The 18,656-nt window shown below is 31.5% G+C and overlaps 1 protein-coding gene across 1 annotated transcript; it reads left to right on the plus strand.

Annotated features, from left to right (window-relative positions):
• The first annotated feature begins 12,762 nt into the window (after window positions 1-12,762).
• LOC118197192 (uncharacterized) lies at window positions 12,763-17,930 on the plus strand. The gene is made up of 3 exons (XM_085811604.1): window positions 12,763-12,905; window positions 14,260-14,532; window positions 17,803-17,930. Exons 1-2 carry the CDS (start codon window positions 12,894-12,896, stop codon window positions 14,518-14,520), a joined length of 273 nt encoding a protein of 90 aa, XP_085667730.1. The 5' UTR covers window positions 12,763-12,893; the 3' UTR covers window positions 14,521-14,532; window positions 17,803-17,930.
• Window positions 17,931-18,656: the final 726 nt, after the last annotated feature.

Below are 18,656 nucleotides of genomic sequence, written 5' to 3' on the forward strand. Positions count from 1 at the left end.
TCTAGTTTTTTCATTGAATAAGTTGTATTTGAGGTATAATTCTAAAGACTGAAAAAAAAATTAGCTGCCTAAACAAGATTGTTTTGCACGAACAAGTCACTGAATGGTTTTTATACCTTATCCATTTTCCATTTTTGAAACTCATATGCCTTTTTATCTGAAAGTTATTCTTATATTAATGAAATTAAAGTTAAATTCTTTTAAATAAATTATATATTAAAGCAGGAAAAATTACAGAATTTAGAAAAATTATTTATAATAAAATTATGCAAGTTTTCACTTCATTCTTTTATAACATTTCTCTGAATGCAACAGAGCATTGTTAATTGGTTGGTTATTAAGAGAAAGTAAGCGAGTGTTATCTACTTCAAGAAAAAATGGCTTTATTGAGGGAAACAGAAATTTATTTACTTAACACGTATGAAATATCAGACAACTCCCGTGCAGTCAACCTGTTCACTAAAATTTGAGTCGGAGTGAACTCCACGGTAGTCTTTGCAAGTTGAAATTCAATTGTTCGTAATTAATTCTGTTTTTATTGCGCAATATATTACAAATTCTTAATAATTCTTTGATCGCTTAAAATTATCTCCTTGATTAAAAGAATCAGTTAATTACAGTTATGAAGGAGACAAATTTTAAAAATAAAAACGTTCTGTGTATTTAAGAGGATACGCATGAATATCTGGAAGATAATGGCGCATATTTCGATTGCATTTTATGATAAGAGAAGTAATTCAAGGAAATGGTTTCATTTACTACTCCAGCTTCTTCAAAAACATGAATACATACTGTAATTATATAACAGAACTGGGTGTATTTCCTGAATGGCTATTAAATGGTCGTCTACATATTTAAACAAATAATTTATTTTATCAATTTTTATTTAGTATTATACCCATTTAAATAAGTCAATAACACGTTAACAATTTTGAAAGACGAGAAAAACGTTATTTCTTTTGCACATAATCCAAGAAAATATGTTCAGAATAAATAATATGTTACGTATGTCATATCACTATTTAAACTCCGTGTCAAAAACACTCGTAAAGTATGATGTTACATACAAGACGTATTGCAAGAAAGAAATTATAAAGCATTATTATGTAGAGTCATTAGGTTATTTTGATGCTGAGGGCAAAGTGCAATTCCTTCGCCGGAACTCGAACATGGAGCTCTCGAATACGCATCGAATGTGCAATCGTTACACCACGAAGGCATGCAGAAAAGGAGAGAGAAAACATCGCAGTCAAGCAGCATCGGGCTCGGTCAGTACTTGGAAAGGTGAACTTATATACTCCTCCTTTAAAGGGCGAATGGGGATTAGGGAACACAATAGCCAAACACCTGGTGGTGAAGAATAATTAAACATCACCTTTTTTTTTTTTTTTTTTTTTTAGTTCGGGTGCCACTTTAGAGATATTAGGTTTTTATTGAAGCAGGAGACATGAAAAATATGCGCTTTGTTCGCGCCGAGACTCGAACGTGGACTTCTCGAATACGCGCCGAGTGTGTTACTCTTACACCCCAAAGGCATGCAGAAAAGAAGGGAGAAAATTCCTAATATTATATTCATCAATAAAGAAGCAACAGCTGGTGGTCTTTATAACGATCACTTGTCACAGCGACAGTTTATAAAGACCGATGCAGAAAGCCTGCGTTATGAGAAACATTCTAAAGCAATTTTCACTGGAATGACAACTCATTGTAACATCTTTTTCCCGTACGAGGCAAGGGGTAAAGCTGTAAAACAAACACTTAAGAGAAATGAAAACTATATTACTAAAATCAAAAAAGTAAAAAATCAGAAAATTATCGTATACTGTTAGAAATATTTGAGTTTTATTTTATGCTATGATATTTACAGACATTTAGAATTTTCTCAAGTTCGTGTTACTCAATAAAAAAGTTCTCAGTACAAACAAATGAAGATCATGTATTGCAGAGGGAAATGTAAAGATATCAATGAAATCAAGAGTAATTTCCAAGTAACGCTAGCGTGACTAAAAGATCAGAGCTGAGGTATTCTGGGTAAACAGAAAATTGTGGTATACGCTCGAGTTGTTCTTAATTTAGAAAGAAGACAATTTTATTCGGAAAATAACATGCACTAAAAAGTAAAATGGAATTAAATAAGGAGTTATTTCCAGAGCTTTCCATTTCTGTTATTTTAGAAGGTTATAGCAACCTGAGAAACATTTTAATTAGCATATTATGCAATTATTTAGTGTCAAACTCCAGTGTGTAATCATTCTTCTTTTTATATTCGCTGCAATCCAGATAACACTTAATAAAAATGAAAAGAAATTACAAACTTTTTATTTTATAATAAATATAAGAATTAAAATGTGCAATTAAAATTATCCTTATTAATTTGTTAATGAGAATATAAGGATAAACGAAATATACGCTTAATCCAAAAATGGCTTTGTAAAATTGCGATTCATTCACAAATATTGTAAAATTGAAATCTTCAAACACTGCAAATAAATAAGACAGTTTTAGTTAAAATGATAATAAAATGTACATATGTTTTACTTTTCTACCTAAAAATGAAGAACAAAGTCTGCTACTTTCTTGAAATCCTGGTTAACTTTATTTACAGTATAACACTGAATAAAAATATAACAAAAAAAAAAAAAATCTGAAATTTTTCAGATTTTAAATTACGTCCAAAGGGGCGTTTTTTTAACGTTTTGAGTGTTACCTTTATTTATTAAATATCATGTTCTTTGCAATTAAACTATAAAATTCAGTTCAAGAGCAATATCGCAAAATAGTGTTAAATTAAGCATATCTTTAGAATTTCCGATATACACAGTCTCGCGAGCTGGAGATAAAAGTATTTTTTTTCTATATAACGTTGCCATTTCTCGCTTTTAAAGCATTGAGTTTGTAAATCAAAAATTCGTTAAAATTTTACAAAATATAAAATCTATAATAAAACAAATTCCAAATTTGGGATTTCAGATGCCCATATTCGCAGTAGGATTTCGTCATTCAAAATTCGATGGCTCTATGTACCATTGTTTTATCACAATGCGAGAAATAGACAATCATTTATGCAAATTTTTCATTATTTAATTTCTTCAAATATAATGCAGGACTCTAACATTTTGTGGCAACAGTTTGAAAAGTGAACCGACGTTTATGAGTCCGACGCAAAATACCAAAACGAAAACAATAGTCCTTCGGGACTGAAATCCCTTTGGACTAAAAATTGAGAATCATTAACTCAATTCATTGCCTACATGATCTAACTACTTTGTGTACATATTCCAGAGCTCCATCGCGACAATCCTTACTATTCTCACACCATTTTAATTTTCCTCTTGCCCACAAGTGACTTAGCGGTAAAGTCGCTAGCACTGGTAGTTCGACACGAGGTTCGAATGCCTACGAATGAGCTGGCTGCACGGGAGTTTTCATGGTTTTTCCACATGTCCAACTTTTCAACTTGTATACCAGTCTGCTTCTCTTATCCTTTCCCTTAGGCAGATAGCCTGCAAGTGCTTTGCTATAATCTAACCAGCAAACAAATCTTTTCATCTTTGAGCTCATCTAAGTCTTCTTCTGAATAACTACAACAGGCATATGTTCATCTAATAAAATCCGATAGCTTTCATTGATTGCCCTTGCCTTTCTGCAAAAATCTGTGTTTTCTTTCTTATATTTGCAAACCTTTGAACATCAGAAATAATTTCAATATCAGCCAGCTGTTCTATATTTCTGTTTTTGTTATCAAACTTTATTGTAAATTATAAACTGTTGTTACACTCTAAAGAATTTTTACTAAATTATAGTCTTATATTGCATTTTATAATTAACATTATTAATTACTTCACAAGCAAAAATTTTAACTTTGAGGTAAAATATTTTAAATATGTTTTAACAATGCTACTGGTTTTTCACTACCAATTCCACATCTGTTCACTTCACATTTATCCAAAATCAGAACTTCCTTTAAAATCCTTTAAATGCATTATTATAAATACAGCATTCAACAAAGAGAAATCCAGAATGTAAAAAAAAGAAAAGAAAAAAGAGGAAAAAAAAAAAAGTCCCTTAAATCTTCTTTTTGTCCCTGAGTTTCTTTAATGAAATAAGAAATGCATTAAATAAAAAAACGTTTTTTCCAGTCATTTTCTCAAATACCCTCCTTTAATGTGAAACATAAATTTCTTTACAATAACTAATTATAAAATTTTAAGCATTTTGCCATCGTTAAATATTCAGCGTTACTTTTAAAATCTCAGAATATGGCAAAAATCTAGTACATTTTAAAGCTCAATATTTTTATAACCAATCAGCTTATAATCGGGAGAGACATCATTCTTTATATTGTATTTGTCGCTTTTACTTTTTGTTTCAGATGTTAAAATCTTTATATATATAAGCGGCTAAAGTTTGTGTCGCCGAAAGTTTATTGTTGCCACTCGGAAAAATGAGCGAAGAAGTTAACGTTTCCGCAGTTTTTAATTAATATCTCAACCGATGAAAGTCTTATGAAGATGAGAACGGTGTCGATGAATTTGGAGAAATTTCGGAATCCGAGGATACGCGTCTCGAATTTCAACTTGGCGCCGTTCCGTAGATATTCGAGAAAAAAGAATTTGGCACGTAGCAAAATCCCTATAATAGGGAAAAACCAAGAAAGAAAGCGGAAAATGTAGGGAAAACGTAGAGGAAAATTAGTTTTTAATTAATATCTCGGCTAATTAAAGTCCCAAGAAGACACGAATGGTCAAAATGGCGTACCACGGACCTGCGGAATCCAACGGTGTGCTTCACTAAGCCCGGGAGCCAGCCGTTTCGGAGGAGATGATGTTACTTCCCCCCATATATATATATATATATATATATATGCGGCTTAAGTGTGTGCTTGTCACCGATAGTTTATTAGTTGCTTGCGTAACTGTACTAGCCAATGGGGTGAAGTTGCCAAGGCACAGGGTTGCCGTTTCAATTGAGACGTAGACAATTTCCTGTAAAACTTGCCTTTGCTATGACCCTCCATAAGTCTCAGGGCCAAACGCTTAAGTGTGTTGGCATTTTTTTACCCGAGCCTGCATTTGGACACAGTCAACTTTGTGATGCCTGTTCAAGAGTTCGTGAGAGAACGGACGTAAAATTAAAAATAATGGATGGTCCTCTGCAAGGCGAGCTTACAAATGATGGAAAGATCTACACAAGAAATGTTGTGTACAAAGAGCTATTTGACATGTGAATTAACATTTCATTATTTAAACCACTTTTATTTATTGAGCTAGCGGTGGCCCTTAAGAAATGTACCGCCAGTGGTTTCCTTCATTGCACTCTACTTTAAGCAATTAAGCAAGTAGAAGGGGGAAACCCTGTGGGGCAGTAAGCAAAGGGGCGTCCTCGCCACCTTCCCTGGGTAATTCAGGGTAATTCAGTTTAAATTAGCAGACACCTTTGCACAAGTCATTTTAATTACAATTTATAATATCTAGAACAGCGGTCATTTCGTATGACCGCCAGGCTTTCTAGTATTTTAAATGAAATAAAATTAAAGATTCCTTATTCATCACAGAAATAAAATTTCAGCACGTCCTGAGAATGTATTATGAATAAATAAATAACTATTTTTAGCTATTGTTTTTTCAATTTAGATAAATGATATATAATAATTAAAATTTTCTACTTTAAAGAAACTCGAATATCTTCTTTAATAATATATTTCTTTTTATTATGAGAGTGAAAAATTGACTATTTTTTAAATAAAATTTAATAAGTTAATACCGATAAGAGGTTTAAACAATTGATCAAAATTTCTAGAAATAATGACTAACGGTTTCAGAAAAATCATGGGCGCGTGCAAGAAAATTATAGTCTTTGAGAAAACTTTAAATCCAATAAATTAGCATTATTTTATTAATATTAATAAAAAATAAAAATATGTTTATTAACTACAGTATTAAATATTTCTTTAACGTTTATAGTATTTAATGTATTATTAACGTATGTTTCATAAATTACAGTATAATTTAATTCAAATCATAATGATTGATCATCTAAACTCCGGTGACTTTCTTGTATTGAAATATCTATATGAATTAACTCTGATACTCATATAAATTAGCTCCCTAAACCTAGATTATATACAAGAATATCTATAAAATAAGCTTTAGGAAAATTTTCGTTGTTTTTTAATTGAATATAATCAACGAAGACACTAAAAAAGCAAATTTAATATTATCGTAAAAATAATATAAAAAAGTGGACGGTTTTATTAGGTAGGTGATTAGCCTTCCTTCTTAAGGCATCACCGTCAGCAGTCTTTTCGACCTAAATGAATATATGATGTCAGCAAATAGCAGACAAGATGACCTCTACTTCGGGAAATTTGGGAAGAAAACAAACAATAACTAAATTTTTGAGTGGTAACAGTGAGAAAGCAACAGACTTTCATCAAAGAAAGATCAGATTATGCTGGGACATCTCTATATCGTTTAGACAGGTTATACCAGTTCCTCGAGGTGACATTCGTTATTAATGGGCTCAGTGCATACAATGAGATAAAAATGGAGTAAGTATATCAGTGACTAAGCACTCAGTTGGACTTTTCCTGTAAGAACACATGAGTTAGTGAAATGCTGATATATCTGCATAACAAGAGGTGTATACACCTTGTTAAAAATTATGAAGTGTGATGATACTATCTGTGAAAATTAAATTAGAGAAAATATTGCTTCTTCCTCGTATCTTATGAGAACCAAAGCTATTTCAATGCAGCACATCAGGCAGAGCCGTGCCTAAATATTTTTTCACCAGAAACCAAGAGGTAACATACGTACCCCTATATACGCAAATATACGTACCCTATATACAGTCAAATTAAGTAGTTGTTTTTGATGTAGTATATGAAAGTGTACAAATTAAGTATATTTGTACACTTTCATATACTACATCAAAAACAGCTATTTTAAGTCATAATACTTATTTTTATAATATTTTTAATCGTGGCCTTACACATTCAGAAACATAATGGTTTGAAAACTTTAAAGGAAAAATATTTAAAATATCTTTAAAAAAACAGCAAATAACTTACAAGTAGTTTAAATTACAATGTGATTAATGTGAACAGTACAGTGTCAATTTTGAATTTAATTATTTTCAAATTAATTATTCTTGCATTTGAAGAAATAAAATAATGAATATTTTTTTTAAAAAATCTGCTTGATTACTTACTTTATTCATGTTCTATAAAGAGAACAGGCACATTTAAGAGTTTTTCGTAAACAGGTGAAAATCTTATATGTACTTTTTTTATTGTCACAAGTTTCTAACAGCTGGCAGTAGTAGTTATCAAAGCTAAAATGATTTTGATGCAACTTCAAAATTTCAATTTGATTGAATTATTTGTGAATTATTATTAAAAGCACTTATAGGGTTCATATATAACTGATTTTTGAAACTGGATATTGCTAATAAAATTTGTATAGCACTTATATTATAATTTGGACACTTAAAAGCTGCTAAGCTACATAGTCCTTCTTTTAAATTGCCTAAATACATTTATAATAATTTTTCACCACATAAAAATGGAAATAAAAAGGTGTCTTCTTTAATTTTGCACATCATTGCTCATTGGTCATGAACATATTCTATATATCAACCTACGAAAGCGCCTTTGCTTTCTGTTATAATACATTTTCCCTATGGAATAATACTAATATTGTTTAAAAGTTATCAAGGTGCAACACGTTGTTTAAAGTCGCTGACGTTTACCATAACTTGTTTTGAAAAATTATATTTGTAATTTTCGGTAAGATCATAATTACTAATTCGCGTATTATTTAATGCTGGGATTTGTCCACCTACAGAAAGGAGTCATGTCCAGTCTTTAGGATGAAGATGTTCAGTGTTTCAAATTTGAGGTCTTCGTGATTATTCTAGTTCCTATAAAATTAAGGGAGTTAATAGTTATGTGAATATTATTTGAAAAGTCTGCAGCCTTTTCCTGAGTTGGCTGCTGTTATCCAAAAAAGATGGATGTACGTAAATATTGGTCCAATCTTAGTGATAAGCCTCTTAGTTTCTGTGGTAAGATTACATTTTCATCCAAATAATGGATGGAAATGGAGGGACACCACTGCACTATCAACTTTTTTCAGTGGCTCTTAATGTGTGCTCTTTGAACAAAAGCTTTTAATCCATTGTGACTCCTAAGTACACCCTTTTGTAAAAAAGAAGCATTCTTAAAATAACCCAATCATCTCGGAATTACGTGTGCAAATTCTCTCATGTGAAGTAAACAAATGATTAAAGTTTCAGGTCGATTGAGTGTTAACTTCTGTTATAGAAATTGAGTGTTAACTTCGGTTTCAACTGAGTAACTAGTATTGCATAAAACAGGTAACAGTTATAGTCGGTTTATCTTTTTTAGTTGTTGACGTTAGAGTTCCTTGGAGAAACAACCAACAATACCGTTATGACGTCCCCGAAGACTTTATAGACAACTGGACGACTTCGAACGTAGTCGCATGGTAGAGATGCTTGAAGTGGACTAGTCGTACCTAACAATAGGCCGTCGCTTATACCGTACAGACACGGCTGTGCAAAGGTGCTGGCAACAATGATTTCTGCAAGGTACAATCGAACGGCGGCATTTAAGGCGTCTACCTTTAATCCTACAGCATCCAATATCGACTGAGTCATCTGGAGTGGTGTCGTAGTCGATCACCATGGCTGCCAGCCGAATGGCATCGCGTAGCGTTTAGGATGAATCCCGCTTCAATTTTGGAGCAGATGACTATATGGTACGTGTGAAGATGGGCCAGGGCCAGCTGTCTCACCCAGCTTTTGTTTTGTAAAGGCACACCGCCATTACCCTTGGTGTGATGGTGTGTTGGGAAGGCTAGCTCTCACGAAAGCAGGTCAACTCTAGCCATCCTATATATTTCTTTTAACATTAACAGCTCAATGGTATGTTGATGACATCCTACAGCTGTTTGCATTGCTGTTCATGACACTCCGTCTCGGAGGCATTTCTCAAAAGGCGTTGCTCAATAACATATGCCTTACAATTCGTATATCTTTGCATTGTCTCCAAGTTTTTGATTGTCTTCCTTGGCAAGCAAGGCCAACAGAGAATTCGCCAATCGAACACTTTTGGAATTAGGCCGCAAGATTCGAGTATCCTAAAATACAAGTATCACAGATCTGGAGCAACAACTGAGGAACTGCTGGCAAAATGTGTCTCAGGAGGAGATTTGGAATCTTTAAAACTTCTTATCTCAACATTTACAAGCCCGCATTGTCGCCAAGGGGTTTCACCAATTATTGATTTGAACGTTCAAAGTGCAATATCCAGCCACTGATGGGTCATATGGCCTTGAACGTTTAATCTTTTCATTATATGTGTATGAATTTTGCATATTACCCATATTTAGCTTCAACAAAAACAGTCACTTTATACACTATGTTTTTTTTCCTCTTCAGATGCATTTAAGACATGTGACATGAGAGAAGATATAACTATTGTAAATAAAATTATTGTCACACACGTTGCCATATTTTGTGTGAACGAAATAAAATAGCTGAGCTTTTGATTGATTTAACTTTCATTCTATTTTGATTATCAGCATTCAACTCTGCTACGACTACTTGTAGTTTGGGAATTGCACGTTGTGCTGTTAAAGAGTTCGTAGGGATCTTTAGATTATCTGCATACATTCTTATCGGAATACCAGAGTTAGCCGAAAAGTGATTAATATAGAAAGTAAGAAACAGAGACTCTGAAACAAAACTCTAGGGAACTTCAATTCTAATTGGCTTGATGGCAAAGAATATTTCGTTGATTTTTAACTCTAAATTCTGATTTTGAGCAAGCATGTGGATGAGAAAGAGAAAAATGCCTTTCTACATGAGATTACCAATAAGCCCATTACAGGTAAATCTTGTCAAAGGCTTATAAGATATTTCTTCCGCCTTCTTAGCATGTCTTCGTAGTGTAGTGGTCAGCACTCCGGGCGCGTATTCCAGAGGTCCGTGGTTCGATTCCCGGCGAAGGCTTTGCTCATTTCCCATCTTTCCTGCTTCTTTAAAAATACCTAATGTCTCTACAACGCCAACATTTAATACTGTACTGAGAATTCTAAGAATGTTGGACAAATCATTTTGAACTTTTCTGAACACATTTTCATTCCTCTTTCACTTCACACCACTAAAATTACTGTTAGGGTTGTCAGCAGTATAACAAACCATCATTTCTCCAAGTTTGCATTTCCTGTTTTAAAAAATAACCTAATGACTCTACAGTGGCGCCCGAACTAAAAGGGTAGTGGATGATGATTCTCCCCACCCAGGATTTGGGGAATTGGTCCCCTAAAAACCCCAGTCGCCCTTTAAAATGGGGAATATATAAGGTATTTCTCCCGCCTTCTTTGCCTACCTTCGTAGTGTAGTGGTCAGCACGCTGGGCTCGTATTCCAGAGGTCCAATTATGGTAAAGCACACTAGGGCTATCTACCTAAGGGAAGGGATGCCTTCTTGCAGGACTTTCTAAGTGAAACTGGCTCGTATACACGTTACACATGAGGAAAACCACGAAAACACTCATGCAGCCAGCCCGTTCGCGGGATTCGAATCTTAGACCGAACTACCAGTGTTCAGAGACTTTACCGCTCGGCCGCTGGTGGGCGACTAGTTATAAGTTGCTTAGTTAAGTGTTTCTAGGTTAGGAGCTACTCCTTTTAATTTACCTAAATCTAATGTCATCAATATTCCACCACTTAAAAATTACAAATAAAAAAATATCTCTTTTAACACTTCATATATCCAGGTATTTTTTTTTTTTTTTTTTTTGAAATTAAAATATCTGTCATTTATTTGACTTCTACAGTGAAAAAATATTTTTCTCTTATTATCTAATTACCTAATTAAAATATCTATCATTTATTTGACTTCTACAGTGAAAAAATATTTTTCTCTTATTATCTAATTACCTAATTTATTAATATTTATTTTTTTTCCTTTTCTTCCAAGTTCATCGTTAAAGCTAAACTTTCCCAAGACTGTATTTTCATATATAAATATTATCTTTTCTGATGTTAATGATTATCCACCTATTACATTTGTTCAGTTATTTAATTCAATATGACAAAGCCTACTAAGACAATCTACCTAAAGAAAGGGATTGGCACTGCGGAGGGTTTTCTAAGGAAACTGGCGGATTTACGTTAAACATCGAGAAAACTATAAGACTACTAAAGCAAACAATTCGTCTATCGGAAATTGAACCCAGTTTAATCCCTCTATGAACAGTGTAGCTTTACATACTATTACAGGTTTTGATCACAAGTTTGATTTAGTTCAGGCGTCACTTTTAGAGTCATAAGTTATTTTGAAGTAGGAGACGTGAAAAATTTTCATTGCCCTCGCCGGGACTCGAACACTAGAGCTCACGAATCCGTGTCGAGTATACTTCCAATTACATCATGAAGGAAAGGGGGCAGAAAATACCTCACAAAAGGTGATGAAGTAGATTAATTAAGTAATATTTAAAAAAAAATTTTCTACTTATTTCATTGACACTAAACTGCGGCAAAATGCAGACTGATATCCTCCATCCTCACCAAGAAGATGACTACAAAATGGTAATTAACGGAAATAAAACAGGCGGACGTATAGCACTGAAAATGGAAAAGTTTATTAAGAATGTAGTACTTTTGAATTATTATAATTTTAATAAATTTTTATTACTTAAATTTGACTTTTAAAAACGTTGCTTCTTGATGTATTTCAAAGCTGAAAATTAACAGTTATTATTTATCCTGCAAAATGAGTTTCTAGCATAGCTAATTAATCCCTCCTTCTAGTTGTTCACCTGAGATAAATGCCTCATTTACCTTATCCTTGTCTTGGCTCTGATAGTAAGTTTAAAAATTTTTGCGCGTAACAAAATTTCCAATTCTAGTCGGACAAGGTTAAACGTAAATACCGCTAATAAGATTACGCTTCTTTATTAATCATGAACATTTTGTAATTCTCAACTCAGAGCCTCATGACATATAATAGGTATTAGCATGCCGAAGGACATCATTTCGTCTTGAGTTGCTACAAAGCTAAACTAGAAACGATTAAAATTCCTTGCGCCAAGAAATACGATAAAAATTAATGTTCTGTAAAAGCTAAAGCAAATCACACGTATCAAATAGCTTCCGTTTTTAGTTACTTCGATTCGTTTAGTAACTTTATGTAGATAATAAGCAGTATAAATTAGCAAAACGCTTTAAAGTGAAATTTTATAAATGAAGATTTGAATATGACCAAATTGAGATTTATTAGATTTGAAAATAAAGTTCAAGAGATGAATATAACTGTAAAAGGAAACTGAAACATCTAATATCAAGCATTGAGACTATATTAGATGAAGAAAAGATTTTCTTAAAAAATACCAGCAAATGAACATCAAGATTAAAGGTTTAAATGAGATACAACTGGAAAATTAACTCTACATCCTGGTCTAGTGTAAATCTATGTATAAAATGTGTTTTCGAAAGTTACAATTTGACGCCTCCAAACATGAAACCGCAAAAGTTAAAAAAACTATTTAAGTGTGAGTTAAAGCTGTTGATTACGTGAAATTACTGGGATCTGGAAGTAAAAGTAAATAATGAATCGATTATACCAAGAAACAATTACTTACATCAATACAAAGTAGAACCTTAGCGCCTCATTTACAGTAAAAAATATAACAATGTCATTATTTGTTACCCTCTGAAAAGCAATTGATGATTGCGTTGTAGACGTTTTGTTGTTTTACTCTTTTAAGTCACTATATAAGTATTCTCGTTCTCTGCAGTCTGTGATTTCGATAGGTAAAGTGTCCAGACATTTTCTGCAGTTTCTTAGATTTCTCCAGTAAAATGAAGACATTAGTAAGTACATTTTGTGTAATGGGCATTGGTAGTATATAGCATGAGATAGTAGTTTTGCCCACAGTGATATATTTGAACGTTGTTGCCAAGATATGGTTCTAAATTTTCAAATAACTTTACATAATTTTAAAACGTAGAAATGGAAAAAGCAATTAAAAATTGTAAAATATTTTATGTATTTTTAGTATAAGTTACGGTTTGATATATCTTATAAATTATTTATTACGCATTATGTCTAAATTTAAATCCATCCTTAGAATTTTATTTTAATATATTGATGAATTATAGGAATCTGAAAGACTATCTATTTAGACATTCGTGTAAAATGCCTACATAAAATAGATCACTATCATTATAATATATGCTATAAAATAAGAAATTAAAATACGTACTTATGTGAAGATTCTTGACCTAAATGCAAAAATATGAAATTCAAAATAATTTATTTAGTTTTCTGTATTATTATAATATCTTAAAGCATTTTTTGTTGTTTAGATTTTTATACGTTTTTGAGCATTAGTGACAGCTTTATTAGAATTCTTTTGAATTTTACACAAAATTTATTTTGATGCTAAATTTTGCGAAGATCATCTGTAATAATTGAAATATTGAAAAGGTTTAATATGTCATTAATTATTTGTATTACGATCACGCTTACTAAAATATTTACGTTATCATATTTTGTAGAAATATTTCTCCTTTCCCTCGCTGATTTTCTCAAACTAATTAAATAATCACTAGGGACAGGAATAGCAAAAGGTATTGAAACTAAAGCAGAGCACATCTGTTACGTTGCGTATCCTAAATCTAAGATAACAATTGAATCTTTATTCAGTGTGATCACATAACAGAAATAAACTGAATCCTCAATCGATTTCATAAGTAATTCTGTAAGGATTGTAATTTAGATTATAATCATGGTCTACGATGTGAATCAACTACAAGTTAGTTTCCTTATTTCGTGAGATTTAAATATTATATATATGTTACTTTGCCATGGTGATAATATATATTGATGAATCAATATCTGAAAATGTATATATAAGATAAATTAAAAAGTATTGATATTAAATGAAAGTTTGCTTTGAACTGTTAAGAGCAAAAACCATAAACTTGGATTTAGGATACAGAATTTCAAAGGCGAATGCATAAAAAAATTTTCGCAAAATCTGGAAAAGGGCTACAATAAATTACTAATCACCGTTTACTGGAAGTGTTGTAAAAAATACTTATTCAATCATAAAATCGTAATTTTATTTTTAAATATTTTTAGAATTTTTTAATCATATTTTAGATGTAAATTATAATTGGTAAGCTTTAAACATTAAAACAAATACTTATTATTTCATTTTAGGTTGCATTCCTTGCTTTGATGGTGATTTGCACGTCTGCGTACGGAATGTTAGGTCTGGAGTACGGAGCTGAACTTTCTAAATTGTACGGTGTTCCTTTTCCATACGCTGTGGGTCTAGGTAAAGGTCTGGAGGCTGGAAAAGGTTTGGAAACGGGGTACTTATACTACCCGCTCATTGCTAAAGAGAAAGAATTGGGGTTTGGTTTAGGAAAAGGTTTGGCTTTTGGTAAAGGACCCAGATATGGAAAGTTTCTCATCTAATTAACAAAAAAGGTAAGGACACCTGAAAAATTGAAAAAAAAATTGGTACTTGTTGATTTTGTTGAGAGACCAAAGCGTGAAAGAAAATATTGCGCGAAGTTAAGATGTTATCTACACACACACACACACACACACACAAAAAAAAAAAAAAAAAAAAAAAACCCCGCAATTTTAATGAAATGTTAAAAAATTACTACTTAAAAAATTGTAATTTATGTTTCAGATGGATAAAAATTGCAGCTAATATGGCACTAAATATCTTTATATTGCCGTCACATGAATTCGGCCGAGTATTCTCAAGGTGTCGGTTACTTTAGACTAAAGATACTCATTAAATCAGATAAATGAGACGACTCGCTTGAAATTGACAGACAAGAAGTTTCTTTTTAGGCATAAACATTTTATTTCAATAATTTTGCAACAAACCGCTTCATTATAAATTTCATTTCTATTTTAAAATCGTTAAACTACTGTTCTAATCATAGACTCGCGATAAACTGAGGCATTGCCACTCTTTTTCAACGAATTATCAACTGAGGCAATATACTCACCATAAGTGGAGCAACACAACGTGTTGGAGAGCCGAACGAGTCTGTTTTAATACCATACGAATAATATAAAGCTCGACTAAAGTTTACTATCGATGCGAAGGTTTATTTTTCTTTCACATCTGCATATGGCTTCTACCGGGATGTAAAATTCCATACCCGTTCTCGGAAATTCGATTGGAGGTAAAATACCTCTTTTTTTCGGAAGAATGGAACAGCTACATTTTCACTGACGGAAATATTGAAAACTGTCATCATTTTGAATCCGGGAAAAGAAATTAAGTACTTACATATTATTCGATCAACTAACAAAGTTATTACCACTGAATAATGAAAGATGGCGAAACTTCCTTAAAATTGCGCCAATCATTCCTGCAGAACTAACAAATAATTGACGCCTCTTTATTTAATTAAAACAGTATTGGACTTGCTTCGTTTTCCCGCTTCAGAAAAAAAACTCGTCGATTTCTGCTATTTTTCGGCCATATTCAGCTCATCGTATAGTGTCCACTAATACACACCTTAACTGATGGTTGTGTCCCCTAGCTTTGAAAATAAACCACAACTTAATATTCTGTAGACTCAAATTTTAATCATTTTATCAAAATTTAAGAATAAAGTACATCAATAACTGTTAATTTGCATTCTTTTTCATCAAACCAAACCATGAATATTCGAGAATCAATCGAGGTTACATCAGACAAAAGCGCAGATGTTACTACTTCACGTTTATCCATAACTAACGGGGGACAGTTCTATATCTCCCGTTCTACTGGACCGATTGTAGAAATTTAACTTGCGTCTTCCATGTCTCGAAAGCGCAACTTAGGACATATATAAGATATGTATATGACATTTATAGTATATAGTATTGCTCTAACATAAATATTTTTGACACAAAATCGGACTTTTTTAAAATAACATACCAATTTTTTTTCAAACCTCGATTCTACTACTCAAATTATTCCAAAGTGCAAAGCTGTAAAAATCGCACGAGCAGTTTTCAAAACATTCTCTCAAATTTTAGCAACTCCATGTTAATTGAATTTTGTATATATCTATTAATATCTCTTTTTTTTATTAAACTTATTTGGTTCTTTCTTTTACATTTCGTTCATTTCAAATAAAATTCGAAATTTTTTTTATGATTTATTTTTTAAATTTGTATTTTTAAATAGTTTTTATAAATTTTTCGAAAAGAATTTTAAATTGTAACCCATAAAATTTTTACCATCATCTTAAAGTAGATATATTTCTAAGCCTACCTGCAAAAAATGAGAGTTTTTTATTCAAATTGTCCTAAGATATACGTGAATTTACATATTGCATGTTTCTAAATTTGGTATATTTTTATAAGTGATAATAACGCCAAATGTGATTTACGCATGCTAAAATTATTTGAAAATATGAACGATGACGTTTTCTCCGCTCGTGTACAATGAAAAAAAGGAAAGGAAAATAGGTTGCTATAAATTAAGAAGTTCGCCAAAGGAATTATTCTTGGCGCAAATTGAAAAAAATGCGCCAGGATAAATTTTTAAATTTCTCAATAAAATGTTCTCCAAAAATTAAAAAAATTAAAATCTAGGCAAAATTTGAGTCGTAGACTCGAAATATGGAAAAAAATTGGTATGTTACTTCAGAAAAAGTCTTTTATGTCAAAATACCCATGTAAGAATAATGCTATATATAAATCTAATATATATCCTAAGCCGCATTTTCGAAACATGGAAAACGACAATCGGTCCAGTAGGAGACACAGAATTGTCCCATTTTGTAACTTCAAAAAATTCTTAAGGAATAGGGAAAAATTATTTTCCAATTCTTCTTTGGATCTTTTAATTCGCGAAGATGCACCTGTGCTTTATAAACACCGAAATTTGAGTCAACTGGAAGGGGGATTCAAATTCAAACTTAAAGCCTATGTGGGAATTATTACTGTGAAAGAACGAAATTTTAAAATCTTTTACTTGCTTTTGGTTATGATTTATCACTTGACTACAAATGATATAGCAAACACAACCAAATCTTGGTGATTAACCGTTGATCGCTGGTAAAACTGACAAGTACCAAAAAACTGTTTGCGTTGCTTTCAGAATGAAAGGATACTTGTTGCCAAATGTTGTTAAGAATCTCAATTAAAACACTTTATAATTTAAAAACTTTGTTTCCCCGTAGAGAAACACACTTTTATACCGTCGAAGATAAATGGTATTTCGCAGAAGGTCTTATGCATCTTCTACTAAAAAGGATGTTTTATTGTAATGCATGAGCTTTTATGGTACTCAAGTATTAATGCAATCACTTTGCCGCAGTTTAGTGAATTTTTGTAGAAGAAAAAGGATATGATTTATAATTGCAAATAATTATTAATTACATACATTTTTACATATTAATTGGGTACATATTCTGAAATGTAATCTTTAAATTTATTTGTACGTTCTTTTTAAAAATCCTTTTATTATGTTCTTTTAGAAATTTCATGGGTATCGCTTTAAGTATAGATTTAAATCACTTTAGCCATTTTGTGACAGCTGTATTTCTGTAGAAATTTTACTACTGTGTGCTCCATTACAGGAAAATCTTACAAAATACACATTTTAAAACTGAATTTAGGTAACAAGTTCAATGATTTATCCATGAAAACAAAAGGATGTTAAATTATTTTAAAATTTTTCTTTCAGTTTGCATACTTTATAAAATTTATCTTTTTTTTTTCTTTTTTCTTTTTCAGAAATCAGAGGCTATATCAAAATCTGCATTTGCTTGATTCGTAAGCTTTTCTACAGTTATAATTCTTCCATAAGTACTATTCAAACGCAAAACACATGTTAAGCAGAAAATAAAAGCTTTTTTGTTGTCTGTAGCTGCCTTTAATTTCATTTTCCAAAGCAATATAATGTATTTTAACATTTACACGAACCTTCATCTAAATTAATAATTAAATTTATGTAATATGATTATTTTTCTATTATAAAGTTACAAATGTTTTAATTTAGCCCTTTAAAAATTATAAATCATTCTGTTCCTTTAAGCTACCATATATTGCAAATAGACAGTTTCCATAAATTACTATTAGAAGTAACACAGATCGTTATCTTTCAAGGAATAAACTGAACAATGTTAAGTACAATAAATGCACATCAAAAATAGTTTAATTTTATTCATATGTTTAACTAATATAATTTAACTACATTTAGCTTACAATATATTTCTTTCTTTTATGAAAACTTGAAGAGATCATAAATAATACAAAAAATTGTGTTAAATTCGCACAAAATACGAAATAAAAATTTGAAAGCTTTCAGATTTTACATTACACACAAAGGGGTTTTTTCAACGTTTTGTGTGTTATCTTTATTTATCACGTTTTTCACACTTAAACCATAAAATTCAGTTCAACAGCAATATAGCAAATTAATTTTAAAATGAGCATATCCTTAGAATTTCCAGTACACAGTCTAATGACACACAGTGATAGAAGGACTCAATAAGGGTATAAACGTTACATAATTTCATAGAGAAACGTTCACATTAACAACTTACTCAAAAGTGAATTAAATTTTTTAAAAATTAAAATACTTCCAA

The sequence above is a fragment of the Stegodyphus dumicola genome, chromosome 1 (genome assembly GCF_044657685.1).
Source record: "Stegodyphus dumicola isolate Sdum_Otavi_A_Nest chromosome 1, ASM4465768v1".
Classification (NCBI taxonomy): Eukaryota; Metazoa; Arthropoda; class Arachnida; order Araneae; family Eresidae; genus Stegodyphus; species Stegodyphus dumicola.